Source organism: Anomaloglossus baeobatrachus, chromosome 4 (genome assembly GCF_048569485.1).
Source record: "Anomaloglossus baeobatrachus isolate aAnoBae1 chromosome 4, aAnoBae1.hap1, whole genome shotgun sequence".
In the NCBI taxonomy this organism is placed as follows: domain Eukaryota; kingdom Metazoa; phylum Chordata; class Amphibia; order Anura; family Aromobatidae; genus Anomaloglossus; species Anomaloglossus baeobatrachus.
In genome coordinates, this window is record NC_134356.1 from 220,677,985 (window position 1) to 220,690,115 (window position 12,131).

General features: G+C 48.2%; 1 protein-coding gene across 2 annotated transcripts in view; it reads left to right on the top strand.

Moving 5' to 3' along the window:
- Positions 1 to 907: 907 nt before the first annotated feature.
- Positions 908 to 12,131, top strand: part of LOC142303372 (C-terminal-binding protein 2) — a 78,474-nt gene continuing 67,250 nt past the window's right edge. Inside the window, exons 1-2 of one of the 2 annotated variants that reach the window (XM_075344675.1) lie at positions 908 to 1,019; positions 6,159 to 6,228. In XM_075344675.1, coding sequence (XP_075200790.1) covers positions 6,180 to 6,228 — 49 coding nt within the window. In that variant the 5' untranslated portion in view covers positions 908 to 1,019; positions 6,159 to 6,179. The remainder of the gene's footprint in view (positions 1,020 to 6,158; positions 6,229 to 12,131) is intronic. The other variant, XM_075344676.1, reaches the window with a different exon arrangement.

The window sequence follows — 12,131 nt, forward strand, 5'->3', positions numbered from 1 at the left end:
CACCGCTCAAAGAAGGAGAAATGATCATCTCTTATAACCTGCAGTACTTGGCTGCTGGTTAAAGGACCTCAGTCATGTGAGCAACAGGAGTCATCACATGACCCTGTGCTACCATAACAACCACCAGATCCACGTGATCACGTCACGTGACTTCCGGTATCGGATGGTGAGTAAACTTCTATCGCGATCACCGTTAAAATGGTGCTGTCACATCTTGACAGCGCCATTTAGGGGGTTAATAGGTACGGATGCATTGAGATTCCACACTGAGTTTGTATGTTCTCCCCGTGTTTGCGTGGGTTTCCTCCGTGTTCTACGGTTTCCTCCCACACTCCAAAGACATACAGATAGGGACTCTAGATTGTGAGCCCCAATCGGGACAGTGTTGCCAATGTATGTAAAGCGCTGTGGAATTAATAGCACTATGTAAGTGAATAAAATTATTATTATTATTATTATTACATGCAAGGCACACATGTCAGCTGTACAAATCAGCTGACATGCGCGCAGATCCCTGCCTGCAGCCCACAGGAGCAGGTGGGGATTAACACTATGACCACAGGGACGTAATATTACTGCCTGCGGTTGTTAAGGGATTAAATTTATGTTTATTTATATGTATTTTTGTGAATTTGTCTTTAAATATGTATATGTACGTAGCTGTGTATGTGCGTGTCTACATGTGGATGGGGCCCACTGAGACTCTTTCTCCCGGGGCCCACAAAAACCTGGAGCCGGCCCTGAGTATAAGGCAGGGGGCATGGGACTTATATTTAAAAAGCGCAGTTTGTGCTTTAATACATTTCCGCATCACTTACCAAGCTCTCCGCATGGTGGCGCTGCTGTACAATGAATGGTACGCGCACACTGCGCACGATGACCGCTAGAGGGCGTGCTAACACAGGAAGGCCCGGCGCCGCTCTTGCCTTGCTTGTTCTCGCTTCTACCCCTGGCGGTCATTTCCTGTTTCCTGTGTGATTCGCTGCCGAGAGCGCGACAGGTCCGGTGGGGAGGAGAAGGTAATAAAAGACAGCGGGTGCACACAGGGTGGTCGCTGAAGGCGGCGCATTAGGGTGGGCGATGGTATGTACCGCTCTGGGGTGCGCGGCTTTCATACTGCGTGTTCCTGCTGCCCGGCTCAGCTTTTCATTGTAGTGCTCGGTGTACAGGGCTCATCCATCGTGCCCGGTGAGCCACGGTCCGGTGGACTGATGGTGCGATAGTACCCTCTGCCTGGTAGATCGTTATCTATGAGTCCATAGACAGCGATGGCTTCCTGTCCATACAGCTCCACTCACCTGCCTGTATGTGATCGGGGCTGTGCAGGTCCTGGAGCTAGAGATCTGCCCCATCATAGTACCCAGTAATGTCTATGGACATCCTTCCTGCTGGACTCATCCATGGTCACATTGATCCACGGTCCAGTGAGATGATTGTGTGGTGGTACACTTTGCCTGGTGGATCGTTATCCACCAGTCCATAGAAAGCGATGGCTTCCTGTCCATAGAGTTCCATTTAACTATGTATATGTGATCAGGACTGTGCAGGTCCTGGAGCTAGAGATCTGCCCCATCATAGCACCCAGTAATGTCTATGGACGCCCTTACTGCTGGACTCATCCATACTCCAGTGATCCAAAATCCAGTGGACTGATGGTGTGGCAGTGCCCTCTGCCTGGTGGGTCATTATGTATGAGTCCATAGACAGCGATGGCTTCCTGTCCATAGAGCTCCACTCACCTGCCTGTATGTGATCAGGACTGTGCGGGTCCTGGCGCTAGAGATCGGCCCCATCATAGCTCCCAGTAATGTCTATTGACGCCTTTACTGCTGGGCGCACGCTGCAGAAGTCTATAGAATATATACATCTCCTGTGGTGCTTATATCTTGATAGGAGTTTTGGCGTCATTAGCTCTTCCAGTCACTGTGTATCTGAAAGATGGCGCTGCCTATTACTCCCTGTTATCAGCCACATAAGAGGCCTCGTACTGTAATCTGCAGGTTGAGGACCTGTAATTATTACTTTCCCGGTCCCATGTCACACAATGAGGACCTCTAACAGGCAGCAAAGGAAAATTGGCAGAAACGTATGGGCCTTAATATCTTTATTACCCACAATTACTATTTCATGGCCATAAGAATCCTGTTCTCAACCTTCAGTCACTTTCTCTTTTTTATATTTGCATGTGTCAAACGTATCCAAAGGCTTCCATGACCCCTCCATATTCCAAGTCTTTTGTCATGTGCATCACTTCCCTTTTTTTTTGTCTTTCCTTTTGTTCAAAGCTTGCCAATCCGGCTACAGGGACTCTGCACAATGAGGGTTCAATGCAAGTACCTGCGCTCGCTGCATCATGGCCGGGCTAAATAATTAAAGGGTATGCCTAGGACTTTAAAAAAGAATGTGCCTAAGCACTAACAGGCAGGTAGTTGCTGCCTACATGCTTGCCTGTTGTGCCTGGCACAGAGCGGCGGTGGCTTCTTTTCCATTCGGCTGACGGGCGAGACAGCCGACGTCATGCGGATTGACAGCCTGCTGCCTAACTGGGGTAGCCTGCTGTCAATCGTAATGACGTCAGCCGTCCCACCCTTTTTACAGGGCAGAGCGGATAAGAAGCGCGGATAACTCCGCCGGGCAACAGGCAGGTAGGTAGCAACAACCTGCCTATCAGTGCTTAGGCACATTTTAAGTCCCGGATATCCCTATAAGTGCACCTTCCCACCTGCTTGTTTTCGATCTATAGCTGCCTATCACTGGTCTATGAAGCCAGAGCTGTCAATCACCGGAAAGGGGGGTGGTGTAGAGGGAAAACAAGCAGGTGGAAAGGTGTATAAATGTTTGGCCCCACCATGATACACGCCTGGGCTTGGTGTGAACAGTCATTCTGTGCTGACAGTCCCTTTAATGACTGATTAGACAAATGTGTGGTTTGGTTTTTTTTTTTTTTTGCAAAAATCTCCCGTTTGAGCCATTATAACAACCTCAATAGACTTCAATGATTATACATTGGGTATAGCTAATTACACGTCCATATGTTCGCCATTGAGTGTTAAAAATAAAGGGTTTATTTGGATGACTAACCAATCTTACCCCTCTGGCAGCGCCACCCTTCATATAGGCGTCCGTCTGAGTGCATACAAGTTCAGTGCTCGCAGAAGGATTATTGATGGGAGCAGAACTGTTGCTAATATGGCATGTTATTGGCAGCACATTTTCGTTTTGCTCAGGGTGATGTGCTGCTGAGAACGATTTTTATGTTGGTGGAAACCAATTGCCCAACAAGCGTTTTGTCCATTCATCGGGTGATCGCCGACATGTCACAGGCCAGTAATCAGGAACACATTATTATAAATGCTCACTTGTTGATTTTTCAGCTCGTCTAAATACCTCTAAAAAGGATGCGACAAAGGTTTGTGCAATTATATATCAATGATTCTTATGGTCATGCTCCTTAAAATATCAAGCAAGCTGAAGGCTTAAGAAAAGAGTAATAGCGTAAGGAGAGCGCAGTAGATTGTGTGATTGGGAGCGTAAAAGGTAACAATGGGGCTCAGCACCAGGAGCAAGAGGACCGGACTTATACAAGGGGAGTTCCATAAGGGGCAGAATATTTCCGCTGCCACTCACCGCAAATCTGTGGGGATTCCACAGCAATGCCCAAATCTGTGGGGATTCCACAGCAATGCCCAAATCTGTGGGGATTCCACAGCAATGCCCAAATCTGTGGGGATTCCACAGCAATGCCCAAATCTGTGGGGATTCCACAGCAATGCCCAAATCTGTGGGGATTCCACAGCAATGCCCAAATCTGTGGGGATTCCACAGCAATGCCCAAATCTGTGGGGATTCCACAGCAATGCCCAAATCTGTGGGGATTCCACAGCAATGCCCAAATCTGTGGGGATTCCACAGCAATGCCCAAATCTGTGGGGATTCCACAGCAATGCCCAAATCTGTGGGGATTCCACAGCAATGCCCAAATCTGGGGGGATTCCACAGCAATGCCCAAATCTGTGGGGATTCCACAGCAATGCCCAAATCTGTGCGGATTCCACAGCAATGCCCAAATCTGTGGGGATTCCACAGCAGTACCCAAATCTGTGGGGATTCCACAGCAGTACCCAAATCTGTGGGGATTCCACAGCAGTGCCCAAATCTGTGGGGATTCCACAGCAGTGCCCAAATCTGTGGGGATTCCACAGCAGTGCCCAAATCTGTGGGGATTCCACAGCAGTGCCCAAATCTGTGGGGATTCCACAGCAGTGCCCAAATCTGTGGGGATTCCACAGCAGTGCCCAAATCTGTGGGGATTCCACAGCAGTGCCCAAATCTGTGGGGATTCCACAGCAGTGCCCAAATCTGTGGGGATTCCACAGCAGTACCCAAGAGGTTTTCTTTTTGTGGATTGTGCGGTGGTTGGATCAGAGCAGATTTCACCACCAAAATGTTAGAAATATACAGTGAAAATCCATAGCATTTCTGAAGCTGGATTATCACATGAATTGTACGGAATCCACACAGCATATCCTTCACCAGTGAGTGGGGTTAAAGGTCCCCTTACACATTAGACTAATGTCAGCCGAAGCCGCAGAGGAGGACGAATGTCGCCGAATATCTAATGTGAACTGGGATGCCCGACAACATCTAGATCTGACCTGTCCAATTGTGGACTTCGATTCTTTTGTTCTTAAAGGCTTTATTCACGTATCAGCATTTCATCACTATTGGTACGCCAAAACCAGGAGTGTCTCCAAAACACAGAACAGGACAATTTTTCAATTTGTAGTTTTTTTTTTTTTTTTTCTTCTGCAAGTTCCACTCCTGGGTTTGGCAGATACTGACGTGTGAATAAGCCCTAAGCCCACGTAGATAATGCCATTTGAGAGAATCTGGTCGATTATACTAATGACACTGATGAGAGTTGGATCCAAGCATCAGCATAGTGCGATCTGATTCTGTCAGATGAGAAGATGGAGAACAAAAATTGTCACAATCTTCTCCTTTGTGTCAATGCAAGGAAATTGGACTGCACTCAGATGTCATCAGAGTGCAGTCTGATGATTTCCGCTCACTCATTAGCTTGAATGAATGAACATCGGAGTGAACTTTGCTGCGTTTTTTTTCTTCTGACCGACTCTATCCGAGGGATAAGCCTGTCGATAAGCCTGTCGATAAGCCTGTCGATAAGCCTGTCGATAAGCCTGTCGATAAGCCTGTCGATAAGCCTGTCGATAAGCCTGTCGATAAGCCTGTCGATAAGCCTGTCGATAAGCCTGTCGATAAGCCTGTCGATAAGCTGCCCCATTGGCTAACATTGGTCCTAGTGCAATCCGATGCTTTTTCGGTCACAAAGTAAATCAGTGTGTGAGCTCTAGGAGGTAGGCCGCCACCAGAGATGTCTATCGGTGGCTCTCTCATAGGGAACATGCACACTTGGTGGAGCCAGCGTTCCTAGGCTTGGTAGAGGCTATTTAAAGTATGTCCTGCTTTGCTGACCTTGGCAATTGATGTCTTGTCTATTGATCTCTGCTTGGTATCAGATGTGACCTCCTGTGACCCGCTCGCTATGCTGAAGGCAGCGGAGCCTTACTAACCCTTCAGAAAGGCCACGTGTTGAGCAGACCCGGATCAGCAAAATCCGGATCCGCGCGGTTTGAGCAGCAGACCCGAGTACGACCCGGACATGGGATTCCGGGTGCACGATCTGGATCCGTGTTTTTTTTTTTTCTTTTTTTTTTCCCTCGCTCTCTCTCTCCTATATTCTGTCTTATGCAGTTGATATGCCAAGGTATCGCTTTTGTAATATAGCATGTTTGGAATATACTTAGGTATTGCATTGGGAAAGTGTGTGTGCTGAAACAAAAGGGAGCCTATCCCTTAGCTTACGTCTGGTTATCCGGCACAGGCGAGTTGCTAGGGGTCCCCATAGGAGAGCTAAGCTCAGGTCCACATACTTGTTTTGCACCTCCCCATCAATTATGCCAGGTGTTAGCTCCGTCCCGTGGGGTGGGGGGGAGTCTGGGGAATACCCTCTGCCTGTGAACGGAATGAAGAAGCCATGCCCTAGTGTAAGTGAATCTGAACGCTCGCTAAATATTGCATTCATGTTCTCTTTTGTTCCGTCTGCATGGTAATAACAATTATCCTTTTGTTTTCAGGCGTTATTTAAGGCCAGAATCATGGACAAGCACAAAGTAAAGAGACAACGCCTGGATCGAATCTGTGAGGGTTAGACTATGTTAATTCAGAGTTCGCAGGAGCCTGTGGTTATAGCAGGCCATTGTACAACGCCATGTGTCACATCAGATAGAACGTATATCTTTATACAGAAAGCAAGAAAATGGCCAATTTAGGTTCTGCCTTATAACCCAGTCCAAGATTCTGTATTAAAGGGATTCTCTGCACAAAATGACTATTCAAACCAAGCACAGCGCTCTGTGCACCCTTAGCATGGCCGAGGAGTTTACGTCTCAATTTATCTCTCCTTATCATTCTGTAAGTCCAGAGCTGTCAATGACTGAAGAGGAGGGTGGCGATGGATAGAAAATAACAAATAAGTGGGCCGGTGCACGGAACTGTTTGGCCACACCAAGGGTGCACTGAGCTTGGTTTGACCAGTCTTGTTGTGCTGAGAGGCTCCCTTTATATGTGTGGCTCTGTGTCACAACCATGTATTAATATTATGCCTCTTGGTCTATCCAATGTACATAATTTTTTTTTCCCTGTAGGCTTCTCTATTTCATGAGACTTTTAAAGGAGGATTCCAATCTCCAAGATTCTGTCCCAATATGTAGAAGGTGTGATAATAGCCTATATCTCCAATTAGAAATGTAGTATAGTTCTCCTGATAAAGTCATGTCTCTTACTTCATGTGTGGGACAGTTTAGCTTGGCTATCCATGGTTACAACCACAAGCAACTGTCACTATATGAGTAGATGTAACCATGAATACCTAAGCTGCAATGCCCTGCACATGAGGCAAGAGACATGGCTATATCAATATTTCTCCTAATATAGCCATGTCTCTTACCTCATGTGCAGGGCATTGCAGCTTAGGTATCAATGGTTACAACCACTAATATAGCGAGTTAGTTGCTCATGGTTGTAACCATGGATACCTAAGCTGCAATGCCCTGCACATGATATAGCCATGTCTCTTACCTCATGTGCAGGGCATTTTAGCTTAGGTATCCCTGGTTACACCCACTCATATAGTGACAGTTGCTTGTGGTCGTAACCATGGATACCTAAGTTACAATGCCCTGCACATGAGGTAAGAGACATGGCTATATCAGGAGAACTGTACTACATTTCTAATTGGAGGGTTTTTCTAATACTATTACACTTACTACATAAGGGAATAGGATCTTGGATATGGAAATATCACTTTAAGTTAAAACAGTGAGTTAAGGTGGCATAAAATGACAGCATCAGTCTGACACGCTCTCATAAAGTAGACATTAAAATTTATGCCCAATGTTCCCCACAGGGTGATATCCTGGTTCTGTGCAGTCACAAGTGTCATCACGAGTTGTGGCGCTTGTGATACACTACTATAATAGAGGAAATTTATGGCACACAGAGTGATGAAAAATGATTTTTTAATTTATTTTACAGTGATTTCTGCAAAAAGTCACACCAAAAACTTATGCTAACGTTTTGGCTCTTTTAGGCAGAGCCTTTTTCAAGGCAAAGGATCTAATACAACAAAGCAAATAAACAGAACTAGTCTCTTAAAGGACAAAATAATCAAAAAAATAATAAAAGGAAAACAAAGTATATACACAACAAGAGCAGGCATGAAATTCGCATACAAGTCATATAAGAATATTGCACAAAGGAATATGCACGCATGACGGGTAACACGTGATATAATGGGTAGAGCAGGTCATGGCTGACCTAAAGCAGAGTGAATAGCTTGGAAAAGATGATCTTGGGACGTATACGTGCATATTCCTCTGCTCAATATTCTTATGACTTGTATGCAAATTTCATGCCTGCTCTTGTGTATATACTTTGTTTTCCTTTTAATATTTTTTTGATTATTTTGTCCTTTAAGAGACTAGTTCTCTTTATTTGCTTTGTTGTATTAGATCCTTTGCCTTGAAAAAGGCTCTGCCTAAGAGCCGAAACGTTGGCATAAGTTTTTGGTGTGACTTTTTGCAGAAATCACTGTAAAATAAATAAAAAAATCATTTTTCACCACTCTGTGTGCCATAAACTTCCTCTATTATATTGTCTAATTTTTTCTGAGCACCTATTTATGGTGAAGCGGAGCCTTGTCCTTTTGATTTACTGTGATACACTACTGTCATGTACCAATTGCCGTCATAGACTCCATCACACGAGCATAGAGATACTTAGAGTGTCACTGTTGAACACTGTGATGACACAGAACTGCAAGATTGTTTATTCTCCATTTTTATGCTGTTTAGTGTGTTTGATTGTAATAATAAATATGTAGCTGTGCATCACTGGCCATGGTGGAAGGTTCCCAGTATACAGAATGTACAAATTCTGACGCATATTTGTTTTTCTTTGTCGCTCCAAATTGGGAGACCCAGACAATTGGGTGTATAGCTACTGCCTCCGGAGGCCACACAAAGTATTACACTAAAAAGTGTAAGGCCCCTCCCCTTCTGGCTATACACCCCCCCGTGGGATCACGGGCTCCTCAGTTTTATGCTTTGTGCGAAGGAGGTCAGACATCCACGCATAGCTCCACTGTTTAGTCAGCAGCAGCTGCTGACTATGTCGGATGGAAGAAAAGAGGGCCCATACAGGGCCCCCAGCATGCTCCCTTCTCACCCCACTTTCTGTCGGCGGTGTTTGTTAAGGTTGAGGTACCCATTGCGGGTACGGAGGCTGGAGCCCACATGCTGATTCCTTCCCCATCACCATTAGGGCTCTGGGTGAAGTGGGACTTTACCGGTCTCCAGGCACTGAGACCGTGCTCCTTCCACAGCCCCCGGAAAATCGGCTGGATATGGAGCTGAGTATCGTCAGGGACAGGGCCCTGCTTCGTTAAGGTACTCTGTGTCCCCGGGCATACCGCGCGCACACCGCAGCATGCTGGGCGTGTTAGTGCGCCGGGGACATCAGCGCTGCTGCGCTTGTGCCATTCCTCACTACAGTGCTGCTGAGTGAGTAGACTTAGTACGAACGGCCGCGCCGGCCGCTGGGGTCAGTTTTCACTGCGACGCGGCTGGGACTTGTGGTGCGCCGGGGACTTCCGCGCTAGCCGTGCATGTATGACGGCCGCGCTTATTACTACAGTCCCCGGCTTTTGCGGCCTAGTTCGTTTCGTTCCCGCCCCCAGACCTGCCAGTCAGGGGGAGGGCGGGACGCTGTACAGACCATCAGCGCTGAGGGCTGGAGTCTGCTTTACATACTCCAGCCCTCACACTGGGCACAGTGGGACGCCAGTTTCCCGCACTTTGTTTGTGGCACGCCCACGGTCCGCCCCTCCTCACAGGACGCCGGCAGCCATTCCTGTCTGCACGCTGAGCTGGAGAGGGGAGACTGGGAGACCCAGACACGGGATTCTGCGACCTCACACCCGCTTTTCAGCGGGCGGTAAGCAGCCCTCAAGGGCTCACCCCCACTTGTGCCGAAGTGTACTTTGTATTTTTGTGCTTGCATGCTATACATTATACTGTACGGTAGCTGGTGACTCTCTGCTATATACCCTCCTAGGTTACTCAAGGCAGACAACAGCATGTCGTCCGCAAAAAGCAAACGTGCCAAGGCACAGACTTATATGCTGCTTGTACCGCATGTGGGGCTGCTCTACCGGCAGGTTCCACTGACCCCCATTGTGTGCAGTGCTCGGCCCCTGTGGCACTTGCTCAGCCGGGGCCGCTGCTAGAGGTGACCCAGGGAGAACCACCTGTGAATGCTGTCCAGGTGACAGGGACGGAGTTTGCAGTTTTTGCTGACAGATTGTCTATGACTATGTCTAAAATTCTTGAAACATTGCAGTCTAGACCAGTAACTCAGACCATGGGCACTGTTGAATCATTGCTCCCTGGTCCCCCTCAGCTGGCTCACTCCCGAGCTCAGGAGGTGTCGCATGCACCCCAGGGTGACGACTCTGACTCGGACGACAGTCCCAGACGGCCTAAGCGGGCTCGCTATGAGCGGCCCTCAACTTCATCACACTGGTCAGGGTCCCAGCTGGACGACTCTCTGTGTGATGAGGCGGATGTGGCTGATCAGGATTCTGATCCTGGGACCGTTCTCAATCTGGATACACCTGATGGTGACACCATAGTGAATGATCTTATAGCGTCCATCAATAGAATGTTAGATATTTCTCCACCAGCTCCTCCTGCGGAGGAGTCAGCCTCACAGCAGGAGAAATTCCATTTCAGGTATCCCAAGCGTAAATTGAGCACTTTTCTGGACCACTCTGACTTTAGAGACGCTATCCAGAAACACCACGCTTATCCAGATAAGCGTTTCTCCAAACGGCTTAAAGATACACGATATCCTTTTCCCCCTGACGTGGTCAAGGGCTGGACCCAGTGTCCCAAGGTGGACCCTCCAATCTCCAGGCTTGCAGCTAGATCCTTAGTTGCAGTGGAAGATGGGGCGGCACTTAAAGATGCCACTGACAGACAGATGGAGCTCTGGTTGAAATCCATCTATGAAGCTATTGGAGCGTCGTTGGCGCCAGCATTCGCAGCCGTATGGGCACTCCAAGCTATTTCAGCTGGGCTTACACAGGTCGACACGGTCACACGTACATCTGCTCCGCAGGTGGCGCCCTTGACCTCTCAAATGTCTGCATTCGCGTCTTACGCGATTAATGCTGTCCTAGACTCTACGAGCCGTACGGCAGTGGCGTCTGCCAACTCCGTGGTTTTACGTAGAGCCTTGTGGTTGAGAGAATGGAAGGCAGATTCTGCTTCCAAGAAGTGCTTAACCAGTTTGCCTTTTTCTCGTGACCGACTGTTTGGTGAGCGTTTGGATGAAATCATTAAACACTCCAAGGGTAAGGATTCATCCTTACCTCAACCCAGACAAAACAAACCCCAACAGAGGAGGGGACAGTCTGGTTTTCGGTCCTTTCGAGGCTCAGGCAGGTCCCAATTCTCCTCGTCCAAAAGGACTCAAAAGGATCAGAGGGGCTCAGATTCTTGGCGGACTCAATCACGACCAAAAAAGACAGCCGGAAGAACCGTTACCAAGACGGCTTCCTCATGACTTTCAGCCTCCTCTCTCCGCATCCTCGGTCGGTGGCAGGCTCTCCCGCTTTGGCGACATTTGGCTGTCACAGGTCAAAGACCGTTGGGTGAGAGACATTCTGTCTCACGGGTACAGGATAGAGTTCAGTTCTCGTCCTCCAACTCGCTTCTTCAGAACTTCTCCACCTCCCGACCGAGCAGATGCTCTTCTGCAAGCGGTGTCCGCCCTAAAGGCGGAAGGAGTGGTGACTCCCGTTCCTCTTCAGGAACGAGGTCGCGGTTTTTACTCCAATTTGTTTGTGGTGCCAAAGAAGGACGGGTCGTTCCGTCCCGTCCTGGATCTAAAGCTGCTCAACAAACACGTGAAAACCAGGCGGTTCCGGATGGAATCCCTCCGCTCCGTCATCGCCTCAATGTCTCAAGGAGATTTCCTAGCATCAATAGACATCAAGGATGCTTATCTCCACGTGCCGATTGCGCCAGAGCATCAGCGTTTTCTACGCTTCGTTGTAGGAAGCGAACACCTGCAGTTCGTAGCTCTACCTTTCGGGCTGGCGACAGCCCCTCGGGTCTTTACCAAGGTTATGGCAGCAGTAGTGGCAGTCCTGCACTCGCAAGGTCACTCTGTGATTCCGTATTTGGACGATCTACTTATCAAGGCACCCTCTCAAGAGGCATGCCAGCACAGCCTGAACGTGGCACTGAAGACTCTCCAGGGTTTCGGGTGGATTATCAACTTTTCAAAGTCAAATCTAACCCCGACCCAATCACTAACATATCTTGGCATGGAGTTTCATACTCTCTCAGCGATAGTGAAACTTCCACTGGACAAGCAGTGCTCGCTGCAGACAGGGGTGCAATCTCTCCTTCAGGGCCAGTCGCACCCCTTGAGGCGCCTCATGCACTTCCTAGGGAAGATGGTAGCAGCAATGGAAGCAGTTC